Source organism: Tamandua tetradactyla, chromosome 5 (genome assembly GCF_023851605.1).
Source record: "Tamandua tetradactyla isolate mTamTet1 chromosome 5, mTamTet1.pri, whole genome shotgun sequence".
Taxonomy (NCBI): Eukaryota; Metazoa; Chordata; class Mammalia; order Pilosa; family Myrmecophagidae; genus Tamandua; species Tamandua tetradactyla.
This window is the reverse complement of record NC_135331.1, coordinates 16,374,376-16,391,628: the sequence shown is the minus strand read 5'-3', so window position 1 is coordinate 16,391,628 and position 17,253 is coordinate 16,374,376. Positions and strand designations below refer to the sequence as shown.

The 17,253-nt window shown below is 36.9% G+C and overlaps 1 protein-coding gene across 1 annotated transcript in view; it reads left to right on the top strand.

Annotated features, from left to right (window-relative positions):
• The window catches only part of MED13L (mediator complex subunit 13L), a 359,884-nt gene that overhangs the window by 303,576 nt on the left and 39,055 nt on the right, over positions 1–17,253 (top strand). The window contains exons 10-14 of the mRNA XM_077159929.1: positions 6,480–7,211; positions 8,012–8,237; positions 9,237–9,342; positions 9,658–9,782; positions 14,605–14,704. Of these exons, the coding sequence (XP_077016044.1) occupies positions 6,480–7,211; positions 8,012–8,237; positions 9,237–9,342; positions 9,658–9,782; positions 14,605–14,704 (1,289 nt within the window). The remainder of the gene's footprint in view (positions 1–6,479; positions 7,212–8,011; positions 8,238–9,236; positions 9,343–9,657; positions 9,783–14,604; positions 14,705–17,253) is intronic.

Sequence of the window (17,253 nt, the reverse complement as noted above, 5' to 3'; positions counted from 1 at the left end):
GATTTTGGTCTCACGTTGCCAGGGAGGTTTACACCCCTGGAAGTCATGTCCCATGTAGAGAGGGGGAGGGCAGTGTTCTGGTTTGCTAGCTGCTGGAATGCAATATACCAGAAACAGTGTGGCTTTTAAAGAGGGGAATTTAATTAGTTGCTAGTTTATAGTTCTAAGGCTGAGAAAATGTCCCAATCAAAACAAGTCTATAGAAATGTCCAATCTATGGCATCCAGGGAAACATACCTTGGTTCAAGAAAGCTGATGAAATTCAGGGTTTCTCTCTCATGTGAGAAGGCACATGGTGAGCACAGTCAGGGTTTCTCCCTCAGCTGGAAGGGCACATAGCAAGCACGCCGTCTTCTGCTAGCTTTCTCTCCTGGCTCCCTGTTTCATGAAGCTCCCTGAGAGGCGTTTTCCTTCTTCATCTCCAAAGCGCTGGCTAGTGGACTTTCTGCTTCATGGTGCTGCAGCATTCTCTGCTATCTCTGAATCTCTTTCATTCTCCAAATATTTCCTCATTTATAGGACTTCAGAAACTAATCAAGACCCACCTAAATAGGTGGAGACACATTTCTCCCAATCCAGCTTAACAACCACTCTTGATTAGGTTACATATCCAGGGAGATGATCTAATTACAGATTCAGACATACAGTATTGAATAAGGAGTATTCTGCCTTTACTAAATGGGATTTAGATTTAAACATGTCTTTTCTAGGGGACATGCATTCTTTCAAACCAGCACATTCTACCCTCTGGACCCTAAAAAAGGCTTGTTTTCCCTATATACAAAATACATTAATTTCAAAACAATGTCAGAAATCTTTAAACCATTTTAGTAGCAATACACATGAAATACAAAGTTAGAAGCATACAAACTCCTATCAAAGTTCATTACAGGCATAATCTGTTCTAAAGCAAAATTATCCTCTGTCTCTGGACCTATAAGAACTCAAAACAAGTTATTTGCTGCCAGCATACAAAGGAGGAACAGTCATAGGATACACATACCCATTTCCATAGGGAGGAAGAAACACAGGGGTCATTGGACCTATACAGTTTCGAAAACCCACAGGGCAAATTCCATTAGATTTGAAAGTCTGAGAATCATTCATCTTCAGGACTTCTGAAAGCAGCAGTCCCCCCTTTCCAAAGGCCTACACAGAGTCTTGCCTCTCTCTGAATGCAACCTTGGGGGACATTGGAGAGACCACCTTTTTCTCGACTCCACCCTCCCCATGCACTGGGGCCACACTCAGGCTCTCTGCCATCTCTGGGGCACACACTCAATCCCTCCATGTGGTGGCAGCCAGGCTCTCCCCAACCCCCAAGGAATGTGCTTCACGCTTTCCAAGGCCTGAGGCGGCATGACTCTTCCACTTCAACAAGGTGGAAGGCCCATCCTCTGCCTTTGGGGCAAACTCACCCTCTCCACGGGCTTGGGTAGGTCCACTCTCCTGGCCCAAGGCTTCTTGACTTCAGACCTCAGCCTCTGTGGTTTTGCCTCTGAAGTTAATTTTCCTCCAATGTGTCCCTTCTCTATACCCCCCAGTCCAGACTGGCAGCAGCTTTGTTTATACATGTCCCATAGCAGTTGGCTTTCTATGCAATAGCCTTGGATCATGCCCATCAGACATCAGGAGTTTCCACAAATCCTAGATAATTCCATGTCCAATCCTGGCTTTCTCTGAAATGACTGGCTGGTTCCACATTTGGTTAAATCCGCACACAGGGCACTATTCTCTGGGGTCTCTGTTTCTGGAGACCTAGAATTTTCTTGAACTTCACTTTCTGTTTTCTTTGTACCCAAGAGTTCAGTTTTCAGCTTATGTCTTTCCTGTCACATTTCACTATAAGCTGTGAGGAGAAACCGGGCTTCACTTTCCACATTTAAGTTGGAAATCTCTTCTGCTAAATGTCCAAGTTCATGACTTTTAAAATCTGCCTTCCAGCCAAAGCCACTAGTCAATTTTGCCAGATTATTTGCTATTTTAAAACAAGAATTGCCTTACTTCCAGTCTACAATAGCACATGCCTCATTTCTGTCTAGAGCCTGGTCAGAAATATCTTTAGAGTTGATGTTTCTACCAACAGTCTTTTCAAAGCATTGTAGGCCTTCTCTATCAGGCTTCTCACAACTCTTCCAGAAACTTCCCCTTATCCATTTAAAAAGCCTTTCCAACATGTTTGGTATCTGCAAACTGCAGCAGCACCCTGCTCTTCAGATACCAAAATCTATTCTAGTTTGCTAGCTGCTAGAATGCAATATATCAGAAACAGAATGACTTTTAAAAAGGGAAATTTAATAAGTTGCTGGTTTACAGTTCTAAGGTTGAGAAAATGTCCCAATCAAAACAAGTCTATAGAAATGTCCAATCTAAGGCATCCAGGGAAATATACCTTGGCTCAAGAAAACTGATAAAGTTCAGGGTTTCTCTCTCAAGTGAGAAGGCACATGGTGAACACAGTCAGGGTTTCTCCCTCAGCTAGAAGGGCACATGGCAAGCACGCCGTCTTCTGCCAGCTTTTGCTCCTGGCTTCCTGTTTCATGAAGCTCCCCGGGAGGCGTTTTCCTTCTTCATCTCCAAAGCGCTGGCTAGTGGACTCTCTGCTTCATGGTGCTGCAGCATTCTCTGCTGTCTCTGAATCTCCTTCATTCTCCAAAATGTTTCCTCTTTTACAGGACTTCAGAAACTAATCAAGACCCACCCAAATGGGTGGAGACACATTTCCCCCAATCCAGCTTAACAACCACTCTTGATTGGGTTATATGTCCAGGAAGATGATCTAATTACAGATTCAAACATACAGTATTGAATAAGGATTATTCTGCCTTTATTAAGTGGGATTTAAATGGGATATTAAATGGGATATTAAATGGGATATAAATGGGATTTAAAACATGGCTTTTCTAGGGGACATACATCCTTTCAAACCAGCACAGGCGGTGAGTTTGCTTGCCATGTTGGCTGAGAGAGAGAGACCACATCTGAGCAACAAAAGAGGCTCTCTGGGGATGACTCTTAGACCCAATTTAAGTAGGCTTAGCCTGTCCTTTGGGGGATAAGTTTCATATGAACCAACCCCAAGATTGAGGGCTCAGCCTGTTGATATGGTTGTCCCCACTGCTTGTGAGAATATCAGGAATTCTCCAAATAGGAAAGTTGAATTTTCTCCCTTTTTCGCCATTCCCACAAGGGGACTTTGCAAATGCTTCTTTATTTACTGTTCAAATCACTCTTGGATTTATCGGGGCATCACACTGGACAAACCTACAAAATCTTATGCCATATTCAAGGGTCCATGTACTTTTGGTGTTCAATTAAACTGTCCATATAAGTTATGTTAGGAACTGCACTAGTCAAAATATAAATTTTATACCAAATAAACATTTTTTGCTTTAGTCTGACACAGAAGTTGAAGTTTTAAAATATGAATGACCATCTGTTTTCATCACCCTGCAATATTGACAGTCCTTTGTTCTTCCTCATATAAAAACATTTTTAAATTTGTACATTTAATCACTATCATTGTACACTCTGGACATTCCTAGATTATACCATCTCAGTCTTTATCATTTATCTTTCCTTATGGTTTCATATGTGCCCCCCGCCCTCCTCCTTTTGTCATTCTCAAATTCAACTTCATTCAGTGTACTTAGATTATTGTACTACAATCAAGTAGTATTGTGCTCTCCATTTACAGTCAGCCCTGTTCAGTATAAAAATAACTTTTAACCAGTAAAACCATTTTGACCCTTTCCTTCTGTCCTCCTTTCCCTGTTAAGTTGATTCTTTATTATTAAACTCTTCCTTGATCTTGTTGAGAGATGTATCAGCTTAATGAAACTTATGATAGATATTTCTGAGAGGATGTTTCTGAAAAAGTTGTTTGCATGTTGAGGCTCCTCTTTCTGAAAAAATGAGAATATTTCCCTGGTGTCAGGGAATGCAGCTGAACACCTGTTTTATTGTTATCTCTAGACCATTGTGAATTGTGTGACAGTATTTATCAAAAGCTCATAGCTAAAAGCTCACAGCTTTAACAAGTACATAAAATATAAATTTGGTGTATTTAAGTCCACTTGCGCCTTCATCTTATTGTTCTTGCTCTTTTCTTTTATCTAGATTTTTTCACTTTTTGAAGATAACTTTTTATTTATTTATTTATTTTACATGGGCAGGCACTGAGAATCTAACCCGGGTCCTCTGGCATGGCATAACTTTTTATTGACATATCACTTTTTAATTAGCTACTTGAATTTTTTTAAAACACTTTAAGTGAAAAAAAAACAACAACAAAGAAGTCTTTGTCTTTTGTTCTTTGGGATTATTGCTACAATTCCTCCCCAAGTTTTTATACCTTCAGGGCTTTTTCTAGTTATGTATATCTGGGCACCATTCCATTAACTTCCAAATGTTTTTCTCTAGACCTGACTTCTCACATATACTCTAATCTTAAATTTTTTTTTTATTGGGGGGGGGCACACAGTACTTTTAAGAAATCTTGTTTTTTTTTTTTTTTTTCTTCACATGGGCAGGCACCGGGAATCGAACCCGGGTCCTTGGGCATGGCAGGCAAGCACTCTTACCTGCTGAGCCACCGTGGCCCGCCCCTTTTAAGAAATCTTAATATCAGCATGTCTGTTTCCCCACAAACCAGGTGTCCTATTTTGGTCATTTTTTTTGGTCACAATTTTTTCTTCTCAGCCTAGAAACCATGTTGCGTCGTCCCCCCCCCCCCCCCCATTTGCTAGATTAAGTCCATTACTGCATTAAACAATGACTTCCTTTTGCAACATCTATTATATTCATACTTCTTTCTTTATTCTCTTAGCCACCATTTATTTCTACACTATTTGGCCCTGCCTCTGGTTCCTTTCCATCTTCAGTCCACCCATATAGTAAGCATTCTTAGCCTGATCTTCCTGTAGCCTCCTTCAGTCATATCCCTTTCCTATTCAGAGATTTGTAATGGTAATCTATTGCCTACTATTTCATTGCTAATGATAATTGTTTTACAATTTATCTGAGTTGTTAAATACAGTTGAAAAAATCAAATATGTAAGATTATCCATACTCTAAAAACTCCTTACTTTGAAGAGGCTGCCATAAAATATCCATCACAGGATTGGTGTGGTTAAATGTTCTTTCAGAAAATCCAAATCAGTTTAATGCCAAAGAACTTGGGTTTTAACATTAATACCCTGAGAAGATAAATAATTGATATTTTTCATATGAGACAGATATATAATACTGCAATATCTTGCCCTGGGACCTTAAGGCACACTTTTTGCCTCTTGTCAGTAGCCTTGTGCTATTTTTGTTTTACAGGATTTTTGTTAACATAGACTTAGACATGGGGGGTTTCATTTATCTACTGTGGGCTCACCAAACTCATTATGGCATGGTCTGCTCCTCACACTATTTAATTGCCTTTTTGGGGCAGGATGACTATCCTGCTGTCCCACTAAACCATCCCATTATCCACACAAATCCACTTTACTGCCCTCTGGGGCATCATTTAGTACAATGCTGCAGTAATTTAATGCCACCCTGGTGGCCTCAGAGAGTTGCTGCAATATCTGCAGGAGAGTTTACATTTTTGCTGGCAATGATTTATGTATTGGGAGAAACTAGCTGACCTGCTATATAACTTTGTTGCACAGATTAAACCTTGACATCATCTAGTGGTCCCTTAATGAGGAATTTCTCACACTCATACTTCCCAAGAAATGTATTAGGATGTGAGTAGACTTTCTGTTCCTGCTTATATGGTTCTGGTGCATTCAATGTATGTGTATTATTTTAATATTCATTGACAACCTTTTTACTTCTATCTCATTTTAAAGCATGTTTTAGGATCCAAAGTTGTCTTTTATCCCTCTTTCTTAGATAATAGTGGCATATGAAGTTTCTAGCCTAAGTATCCAATTAGATGTTCTTAGGATTAACCTCCATTATCTTAGTTTTACATTTTTTTTGGGGGGGGGTTGCGTGGTATATCACTGTCAATTTACAGTAATGCAAGCCATTATAAACTTTTCTGTGTTAAAAATTAGTAAAGTGTTATAAAAATCGGGAACTTTTTTTGGGGGGATGGGTGTTCTCTGACCAAATGATCTCACAATTCTTGGTTTTAAGATGTGATATGAATAGATAAGCAAAGGCCCTCGCAACTCTTGAAAGATTTTCAAATCAGTACTTTTGTAAGGTAACCTTTACAAAACAATACATTAGTTTAGGATTCTTGATAAATCCATCACTTATCTGCTTAACTTGTATTCGACTGATCCATCACTTTGCACCAGCATGTGTTGCATTTTTCATTATTCTAAGTATAATTAAAATCTAGAGTCCTGTTAGACTATCATTGCATCTAATATGAGCTTTAAAAAAAACAACCTTATCGAGCCTTTTTTTTTTTGGTAATGTTATAATGATGCAGTTTTTTTCCATCTGTTTATTTGTTGACTTTCTCATTTCAGGCATAAACTTTTAAAACGTTGTACAGCCGGACCCAGTCGACCTCCCACAATATCTCAACCAGGGTTCAGTGCAGGACCATCATCATCTTCATCTTTACCACTTCCTGCTTCTTCTAAGCACAAAACAACAGAAAGACAGGAAAAAGGAGACAAGCTGCAAAAGAGACCATTGATACCATTTCATCATAGGCCCTCTGTGGCTGAAGAGTTATGCATGGAACAAGATACACCAGGCCAGAAGCTAGGTTTGGCAGGGATGGACTCCTCCTTAGAAGTATCAAACAGTAGGAAGTATGATAAGCAATTGGCTGTGCCTTCCAGAAATACAAGCAAGCAAATGAATCTGAATCCTATGGATTCACCTCATTCCCCTATTTCCCCTTTGCCGCCAACACTCAGCCCTCAACCACGAGGTCAGGAAACAGAGAGTTTGGACCCACCATCTGTCCCTGTGAATCCAGCCCTCTATGGAAATGGAATAGAATTCCAGCAGCTGTCTAATCTGGATGACAGAACTGTCCTCGTAGGCCAAAGACTGCCTCTGATGGCAGAGGTCAGCGAGACAGCCTTATATTGTGGGATTAGGCCCTCAAACCCAGAGTCATCAGATACGTGGTGGCACAGTTACCATCTCCCACCCAGTGATGATACTGAGTTCAGGCCTCCAGAGCTCCAGGGTGAGAGATGCGATGCCAAAACGGAGGTAAACTCAGAGCGCACTGCACTGCAAAGGTAAGGCAATGCCCTGAACTGTTCACCAGATCACCTGCCAAATGGGCTCAGGCTCCTGAGAATCAGGGTTTTCCTTCCTTATCTCTCCCTGATAAACCTTCACATTCAAAATGTAAGCAGGCTATTCCTCACATTCTAGACTCCGTGTAGAGAATATTTTAAAGTCAAGTGCTTTACCCTTTATGAAGGTTAGCATACATGTACTTACTTAAATTTAATGGAATATAAAGGGCTTATTGTGGCATTTTGTTAGGCTCAGTATAAATTTTGTTCTGCTATTTTTTTTAACCAAGGAATATAGCTTTATGAGACTTTTCATTTGCTGTCATTTCTTCTTTTGCATATTGACAATTTTCAGAAAGGCTTTGCTTGTAATTTGGTGTGTTAGTCTCTAATTTATTTTTAACATTTACAGCTATTTGAGCCGCCTGTTATTATGAATGATTCACATGGATTATCTCATTTAATCTTCACCACAACCATATTATTGTCTTAATTTCATTACTGAGAAACTAGGGTTATGCAGTTAGTCCGTGATACCAATGAAATTTAAACCTAGGAAATCTGTTCCCAGAGCTTGTGCTTATAAGTGGAATCTATGGAATGAGAGAAAAAAGCATATATTCTTGACAAAGCCTGCTAAATTGTATTTAATTGTGACTATAATCTCTAAAAAACATTCACTATATAGATGCGCCTTTTAGTTTAAGCTTTAAAAATGCTGTAAATCATATATGTATCTTTTAAAAAAAAATCAGTCATCTTACTTTGTTTCTGTCATTTAAATCGTTTTCTTTTAGACTCTTAGCACAACCTAACAAACGGTTTAAAGTCTGGCAAGAAAACCAACCCCAGATGCAGCCACTCCACTTCCTTGACCCATTGCCTCTAACACAACAACCTGGAGACAGTTTGGGAGAAGTCAATGACCCGTATACTTTTGAGGATGGTGACATAAAATACATCTTTACAGCAAACAAGAAATGCAAACAAGGGATGGAGAAAGATTCTCTGAAAAAGAATAAGGTATCATTTTTTCTCAGAAGAATTCAGCATGGTATGGGTTTCTATCTATCCCACATATATGGGAAGACTTTTGAGGCAGTTCATTTGAAATACTCTTGCCTGATTGCATTGTCCCCCACATTCATGCTCTTGGTACTATTGTACTGAACCATGTATTGTTCCTTTTGATGTCATGGCTCACTTTTGTTTACAAGTCAGCTGAACGTAAATGAAACCTCATATCCCAGCCTATAGCTTATATAGTGCATGTTTCCTCTCATATGCTAATTCTTGTTGGCCTATGCTCCCTGCTTATTTCTTTTTAAGTATCATTCCAAAAAAAAAGGAAATGTAAAGAAAAGTTGATAACAATATCTGCTGTATATTAAGCGCTTATTACGTTTATCATGCTGAACACTTTATCTGTATATCTCGGATATCTTTGAATCTAATTTGAATTAATATTAACATGACTCATAGACTGTGTCAGCATTAATTTAACTGATTTCATTATTATAAAATCAGTACTGAGGGTGTCTCCTGTCTTAAGCCTTAAATTTTAAGACATTCTAAAATATTGGGTAGTATAAAGATGTATTCTTGAAAGTGGAGGAAATGAAGACAATTAAATGAGACCAAATTAGTTCAGAGGAATTCCTCTATGGAGATCTATGTATCCAGAAAGTACGACCCATAATTCGTCATCCAAAATGTTATTAAAGGCAGCTTTTAACACCATGACAGGTCTGGAATCAAATGCCACCAGTACCATTTATCTATAAAATTCTAATCTCTCAGAATACCCCAAAGCGTTGAGGGGAAAGTGGAGGAGTTCTTGGTTCTATTTAAATTCAGGAGGAAGGGCATCTCTTTTATTTCCTCTGGTTCCATAGACCATGGTTTATCACACTTGTGCTCATAATAAATTCCATTCTACCTACTAATTCTTTGTGTTCTCCCTCATATCTCACACTTTGGGTTGGTATTCATGTGTTTTGTTTGGCTGAATTTATTATACAGTCAGAGGATGGATTTGGTACCAAGGATGTTACTATACCAGGTCATTCCACGCCGGTGCCTGATGGGAAAAATGCCATGTCTATTTTCAGTTCTGCTACTAAAACAGGTGTGTACAATGATTATTTGCCTCACTTGGATTGTTGCTAAAATAAAATGCAAGGGAGATCTTTCTTGATTTAGAATTATATTCTTAATTATAATAGCAATGATTTGATTTCATCTTTAATATATTTTTCATACCTGGTTTCAGTTCCTTTCAAAACTGATAAACATATTTGGAAATAACTATCTCTAAATTTAATTAAAACCATAGGAAAAAAAATTACAGGCAGGTCTTGTTCGTTGAGATGTGTGTCTTACCTCCACTCATTCTCCCTTGATGAAGTTACTCATTCTATTTCTTTTGCCTCCTTTCCCACAGATGTCCGGCAGGATAATGCTGCTGGTAGAGCTGGCTCCAGTAGCCTTACACAGGTGACAGATTTGGCACCTTCTCTGCATGACTTAGACAACATCTTTGATAATTCTGATGATGATGAACTTGGGGTGAGTCTGTCATAGCTACATACAAAACTTTCCCTAAAAGGGAGGGAGGGCATTATGATATTGCTTCAGTATTTCTTTTTAGTTTGGTTCACTGAATTGGGATGCTCATATTTCAGGCCATGAATGTTTTAAAAAATATTTGAAGTATATTTGTATTCTGTGAAAAGATTCTCAAGCTATTAGTGCAGTAGTTAACACCTTGCCTTTTGCTTTTAATGGCCTTTTATCATTAGTGTTATTCTTGTTGTAAATATTAAAATCTTTTAAATTAATTATTCTGAATATCATGGACTAATAGAATGTGTTAAGTAATCCCTCTAGTTCAATTTTTAAAAGCAACCCCCATTTAACTATTTTATTCATCTAAACCAGAGGCAAGTCTACATTTTGAGAGAAATACAATACATAAATATGTTCTATACTTTTAGGAGCATAATATCATAGTCTAGAAATTGAATTTATGGACCTCTAAGTTAAATAATATATCATATGAAAATAAGTGACAGATAAGAATAATTCTTTGGACAACAGCTGAACTAAAGATATTTGAGTTCTCATCCTCCTAATCAGTTCTGTACCTGGCCATTATGAGTGCCTATTATTTCTAGGGCACCTAGAAATGAGTAAGATAGGCCCACTTTTTGTGGAAATCGTTTATTTTTCTTTCATTTTTAAATTTATCTACCTTCCAATTCATCCATTTTACATATTTTTATTAATCAGTCAGTGATTAGTTCCTTTGTGTTAAGTTCTAAGGCTAACCATCCAGGTTACAAATATGGTTAAATTAAAGCCCTTATACTTGTGGTACAGATTTAAGGAGAAATAATATATAAATAAAGTTACAATATGTTTATTGCTACGAATGCAATAACATAGAAAGCAGTGTTTAAGTGAAGTCTTGAAGGTTAAACAGGAATCAGATTTCTAAGTCCCATTCTTACTTTAACATAAAATGTATCTGATTAGCAGATATTATACACCATTAGTGTTAATACGTACTTAGAAGATGATGTGATCATAATGGCCTTGAAGAATGGCTTGACTTGCAATGTGGAAAGATTGGTGTTAGTGAGAGGTAGGGGAAGGGACATTAGTTTGAGTCTTCAGTGAGCACTGTTTGACCAAGAATAATAAATTAGATGGACTTTCGGAGACAAAGAACAGACAATTGGTCTGCTTTCTGATGGTGGGTAAAGATAGATAGATAAGGTTAGAAAGGTCTGTGGCCTAGTTTAGGACTTTGGTCTTCAATGTGTTTCTCTTGAGGCTTCTGAGTGCAGAACTGGCCTGTTATAAGTGAGTACAGTTTTTAAAATCAATCTGATAACACAGAAAGCAGGAGTACTATTTGATAACTTTGTTGTATTGAAAAAATGAAGAAATTCAGGCAGTGGCTATGTGAACGAAAAGTGCATGGCAATGTGAAAAATTCTTTGGAGGAAGAAATGAGAAGTTTCCTTATTCTTTGTTATCCAAGCATTGAAGATCCTTTTTGAACTCTGTTATGTCCCTAAAGCCAAGCATTGCCTGGTTTTGGTTATAAATTTTTTTTTTTTTTTTAAAGAGAGAGGGAGGAAGGGAAGGAAAGACAGAGAGAAGGAAGGAAGGGAGGAAGAAAGGGAAACATCTTTAAACATTTTCTTGTTTTATTGTATTTTGTTTGTTTGTTTGTTTTTTACATGGGCTGGGGCCGGGAATCGAACCGAGGTCCTCCGGCATGGCAGGCAAGCACTTTGCCGGCTGAGCCACCGCGGCCCGCCCCTGGTTATAAATTTTAAAAGTTAGGATAGGTGCTTTGAGTAGTGATGGTGGGAACAAGGTATGATTACAAATTAAAGAAGTAGAAGGGGAGAAGGTAGAAAAGAAAAAAGGCAAGCAATAAGAAGTGGCCCAGTACTAGTACAGCCACCATCCCTAGTGATTGCTTGTTTCTGCTCTGATGTTTTGTAGTTATTCTCTGTATGTATTTTGATTGACTATTGGACTAGAAAAAAAAAGTTTATGTTTTTGTAATGTGTTTTTAGTATGTTAGTATGTAAAAGACAGTTGAACAGTTTTAACCTAATTTTAATTTTTCTGAAATGAATGTTTCAACTTTCCTCTGATTTTTAGTCTGGCATTTAATCAAGTGAACAGTTTACCTTAGAGTAATTCACAAATTTATCCTACTAGTAACTGGAGTTGGGAGGCTTTTGGCTAAGTTTTCATCTCAGATATCTTTGAATTTAATTTTACTTTCCAAATCTATAACATTATTTATAATGTATAAATAAATAAAAGATATTCTGTTGATAAGAATCCTTTTTATTTGTGCTTTATTTTACTATTTTAAAATTTAATCTGATTATTTTTTCTTTTTTTATTGTATAATATAACATATATACAAAGCAAAGAAAGAAAAAAGCAATAGTTTTCAAAGCACTCTTCAACAAATAGTTACAGGACAGATCCCAGAGTTTGTCATGGGCTACCATACCATCATCCTCAGATTTTTCCCTCTAGCTGCTCCAGAATATAGGAAGCTAGAAGGAATAAATATTTTTTTTTATCACAATTGAAATTTTTTTTTCTTTTTTTGTGAAAAATAACATATAAACAAAAAAGCAATACATTTCAAAGCATAGCACAATAATTAGTTGTAGAACAGGTTTCAGAGTTTGGTACGGGTTACAATTCTACAATTTTAGATTTTTACTTCTAGCTGCTCTAAGGTAATGGAGACTAAAAGAAATATCAATATAAGATTCAACAGTCATCCTCATTTGTTAAGCCCTATCTTCTCTGTATAAGTCTACTATCACCTTTGATCTTCCTCCCACTCTTTAGGGATGTTTGGGCTATTCCCATTCTACCTTTTTCATGTTGGAAGGGCTATCAGTAATAAGGGATAGGAATATGGAACTAGCTGATGTTCTGAGAGGCTGGCCCCAGTAGGTTTCAGAATTTATCTGGTCCAGGGACCCATCTGGAGGTTGTAGTTTTCTGGAAATTTACCTAGTGCATGGAACCGTTGTAGAATCTTATGTATTGCCCTAGGTGTTCTTTAGAATTGGCAGAAATGGTTTTGGTTGGGGTTTGACAAGTTATGATAGGTAGCAATGTCTAATTGAAGTTTGTGTAAGAGCAACCTCCAGAGTAGCCTCTCAACTCTATTTGAACTGTCTCAGCCACTGATACCTTATTTATTTCACTTCTTATCCACCTTTTGGTCAGGATGGCATTGTTGATCCCATAGTGCCAGGGCCAGACTCATCCCTGAGAGTCATTTCCCATACCACCAGGGAAACTTTCAACCCTGGATGTTCATGGCCCACGTAGGGGAGGGGGCAGTGATTTTACTTAGAGAGTTGGGCCATATCTGAGCAACAAAGGAGGTCCTCTGAAGTGACTCTTACGCATACCTATAAGTAGGCTAAGCTTTTCGACTTCAAGCTTCACAAGAGCAAACCTCAAGATCGAGGGCTTAGTCTATTGATTTGGGTGAGCCTAATGTTTGACACAGTATCAGGGGATTGTGATAAAGTTTAATAGTTCCATGTTGTTTCTCCTATCCTTCAAAGGACTTTGCCAATACTTTTTGAATATCTGCTTAATATATTCTGGTATATATCCAGGCATTACATAAAGCTATACAGGATTAAATGCCTTCATTTTTATTCTGGGTTCCCTGTGTTTTGATTGTTTAAAGAGCTATCTAGACAAGTTGAATTAGATTATGTGCTACAGAAAATTTAGGTTCTGGACAAAATAAACCTTTCTTCTTTTGGTTTCAACGAGTAGATGAGTTTCTAAAATATAGACAATGTCTTTCTTACCCCTGTGTTCTGAATTACCTTAATCTTGACTTAATCACCTTCATTCTTATTTCTGAATACCAGGTTATACATATATAAAACAGCCTCTAAAATTCCAGAAATAATAATTGCCACTTTGGACAAAATGTAACTGCTACAAGAGCTTACAATCTAGGCCCCTGCTTTCTTATAAGCATTTTCTAAATGAGACCATACAATAATTGCCCCTTTATTTCTGGCTTATTTTGCCTCACCAAATATCCCACAGGTTCATTCACAGTGTTGTATGCCTCACAACTTTGTTCCTTTTTGTAGCAGCACAATATTCATTCACATGTAGGCACCATCATTCACCAAACTACTTCTCAGTCAGTGCATGATCATTTTATTTCAAAACCAATTCATTTGAGTTCTTAAAGATAATCTTGCCTGGTAAGGGATTTCACTCGTTTTGACTAACAGATCAAAGAAAAAGCCTTATCATATTTTCAATAATTTTATGAAATAAGGTTTGCTTGTTTTTTTGTTATTGTTGTTTTGTGAAGATGAACAGTTGCTGTGAAAATTAGTACAGCAGATATATATAGTTTGTCCTGGTAAAAAAAAAAATAGAATAATATCTTTGGAGGTCTCGGGGTCATCTCTTTTGGCTGCCTGCTTTCTGCTTTGGAGAAACAGAAAGGAATTCAGACAGATTGCCAGTTACTACTGGAAGCACCACCCTAATGATATTATTGTGTCGGTGAAACTCTCTTGTAATGACCAGGGAGGGAACAATTGTTTCAGGTCTGCAGGCTCTGCTTTGATGCACTGTCTGCCCTCACCAGATCCATGGGGGACCAAAAACTCACTTTCTCATACTTGATAAGCTTGTAACCATCTTTTTGTTTCATTATCTGCTGGTATTTCCATAAGTTCACCCAATGAACACAATGTAAGGTGGCATCTTTCCTTTTAATTACTGGCTTCTTTATACACAAATGTGTTATTTTTCTGTAATAGTAATAATGCCAGTTTGTTCTTAGGCTGTGTCACCTGCACTACGCTCATCAAAAATGCCTACAGTTGGGACTGAAGACCGACCTCTTGGGAAGGATGGAAGAACTGCTGTTCCTTACCCACCAAGTAAGTGGAGGAAGTTGACTGAGGTTTTACTCACTGCTTGCTTGGATCTTATACATAATGTTCTCCTATTCACTGTTGCTTCATCTGAGATTCTCCTCCTTTTGTATATCTTTTGACAGAATTCTAACTATGAATTAAAACTTGTATAAGTTGGTATTCCTCAGATGACAGACCATCTTAATCTGAATTCCTTTACCTTTTGTTTTCAATTAAGAATGAACTTTTGTGGTTTAAAACATTGAAGAACATGTTTTTAGCTTATTTTTCTAATAATTCTTTTTTGATAGGATAAATGCTATACAGGTGATTTTCAGGGAAATTTTCATGATGAGAGCTTATGTAAAATGCATCAATCTTTATAAATTTAATTCACCCAGGTTTTATAAATATTAGTTCTTAGTGGTCCTTTTTCAAATTTATACTGAAGTTTTTGTTTTCCTTTTGGGATCAAGAAGATTTATCATGTACGCTGATATGAAAGAAACTTCTTCTAATACGTTCTTTACCTTAAGAAGCCACATTATTTTACAAAAGAAAAGAAAGTCACAGTACCTTATGTGAATACTCTGAAGCAGAGACATAATTAATTCATTGCAAGTCATTCTTTAATATCTTCTCATTAACTTTAACTGGTAATGAGAACAAATTGAGGGGAAAAATCACCATGTCATAGGGATGAGTCAAAAAGTTTTATGAACCTATAAATGTAGTGCTGACTTACTCAAATATAGATGTATGAAATATACAGAGATTGGATTTTGACAGTTTTAGTGGATCTATAACTTTTTGAAAATTTGCAAAGCTTTCCCAAGCACGACATGTATGAAAATGAACAATGATAGATAGCTGGTTGCTATAGTTTTTTTAATTAAACATTTTTCTTTTTTATTACTCTGCACAGCAGAATTTTACAAACATAGGACTCACAGATTAAAATAAACAGTGTTAAAATAGATACAAATAGAATGAGGGAAATTTTCCCCTTATGTTGAATATTTTAATCCTCAGCTGTTTTTGACATTAAAGGAATAAATAGCAATTTAAAAATGTCTGAATTACTCATCTAAGATTATTCACTGGTGTCAATGCCCAGTAAATTAGTAGCGTGTGTCCTTTCCTTTCTCTTACTTTATTCAAAAAGAAGTCGTTTGAAAGAGAAGCTACTCAAAATGTTATGATGGAGTACAGGTTATAAAAATTAATGAATATGGTAAGGAAATATTAGATATGCGAGAGTCAAGAGGATCTTAATTGTTATAAAGTTCATGCAGGTTTGTGTAAATATGTGTTTAGTGGATGTTTTGGTGCATATAAAGTATTTCCTCTCAAGTAATGACAGTGAAAATACCCTGGCAAGGTGTTTTCATTTCTGCCATATCTTTACTGGACATTGAGGTAGGAAAAAGATATATTGTAAAATTTAATGTCTGGAACAGCGCTGTCCAATAGAAATATTAGATCTGCGTATATAATTTAAATTTTCTAATAGTCACATTTTAAAAAGTGAAAGGAAACAAGTGAAATTTTAATAGTATATTTTACTTAACCTTATGTATCCAAAATATTATTTCTATGTGTAATCAGTATAAAAATTTTTTGAGATATTTTCCATTGTTTTTTTTGGCACTAAGTTCTTTGAAATACGGTGTGTGTTTTACACATGCAGCACATCTTCAATTTGAACAGGCATTTGTGTTATATAATAAGGAAGAAAGCAACACAGTGTAACAACTAGGTTTTGTTTAGCATCAAGTCTGCATTAATTTAGGTAGCATTACAGTATAGTAAAGCAGTAGGAGCAGAAGTGTTTTCATTTTCTTAAATTTATTATGAACCAGTTACTTATGAATTTTTATCTTTGAAAGCATAGAATTTTTACCTTTGAATCAATTTGAAGTTTGAGTCTTCGTGGGGGCAAAGTAAAAGAGTTGGATTTTTGAATTTGCTTTGCTTATTTACTCTACAAGAGCACTTGCTATTTGCAAAGACTCTGCTTGGTGCTCTGGGGTGGGGAGAATACTGAGAAGTCACTGATGATGCTTATGTTAGAAGGCTTCAGTCCTATACATAAACTTCCTTTTGAGGTGTAGGGTAGAAGATGGTTAGTGTCCTTAATGAGTCCCAACTCATTCAGAAGAGCAGCAGGTGTTGAAGTATAGAGAGGGTTTAAGTAAGTGGAGCATTATGGGCAAGACAGCTCAACTCCAATCCATTCTGGGAGTTGTCCCCTCCCTCACTTTATTTCTTTCCTTTTGATTGCTTTGGGGTTAGTTTGCTGTTCTTTCTCTAGTTCTTCCAAATGGACAGTTAATTTCTCCATTTTTGCTCTTCTTTTTTGATATAGGCATTTAGGGCAATAAATTTCCCTCTTAGCACTGTGTTTGCTGCATCCCATAAATTTTGACATGTTATGTTTTCATTTTCATTTTCCTCGAGATATTTGCTGATTTCTCTTGCAATTCCTTCCTTGACCCAACTGGTTGTTTAAGAGTTTGTTGTTGAGCTTCCATATATTTGTGGATTTTCTGGCCCTCTGCCTATTATTGATT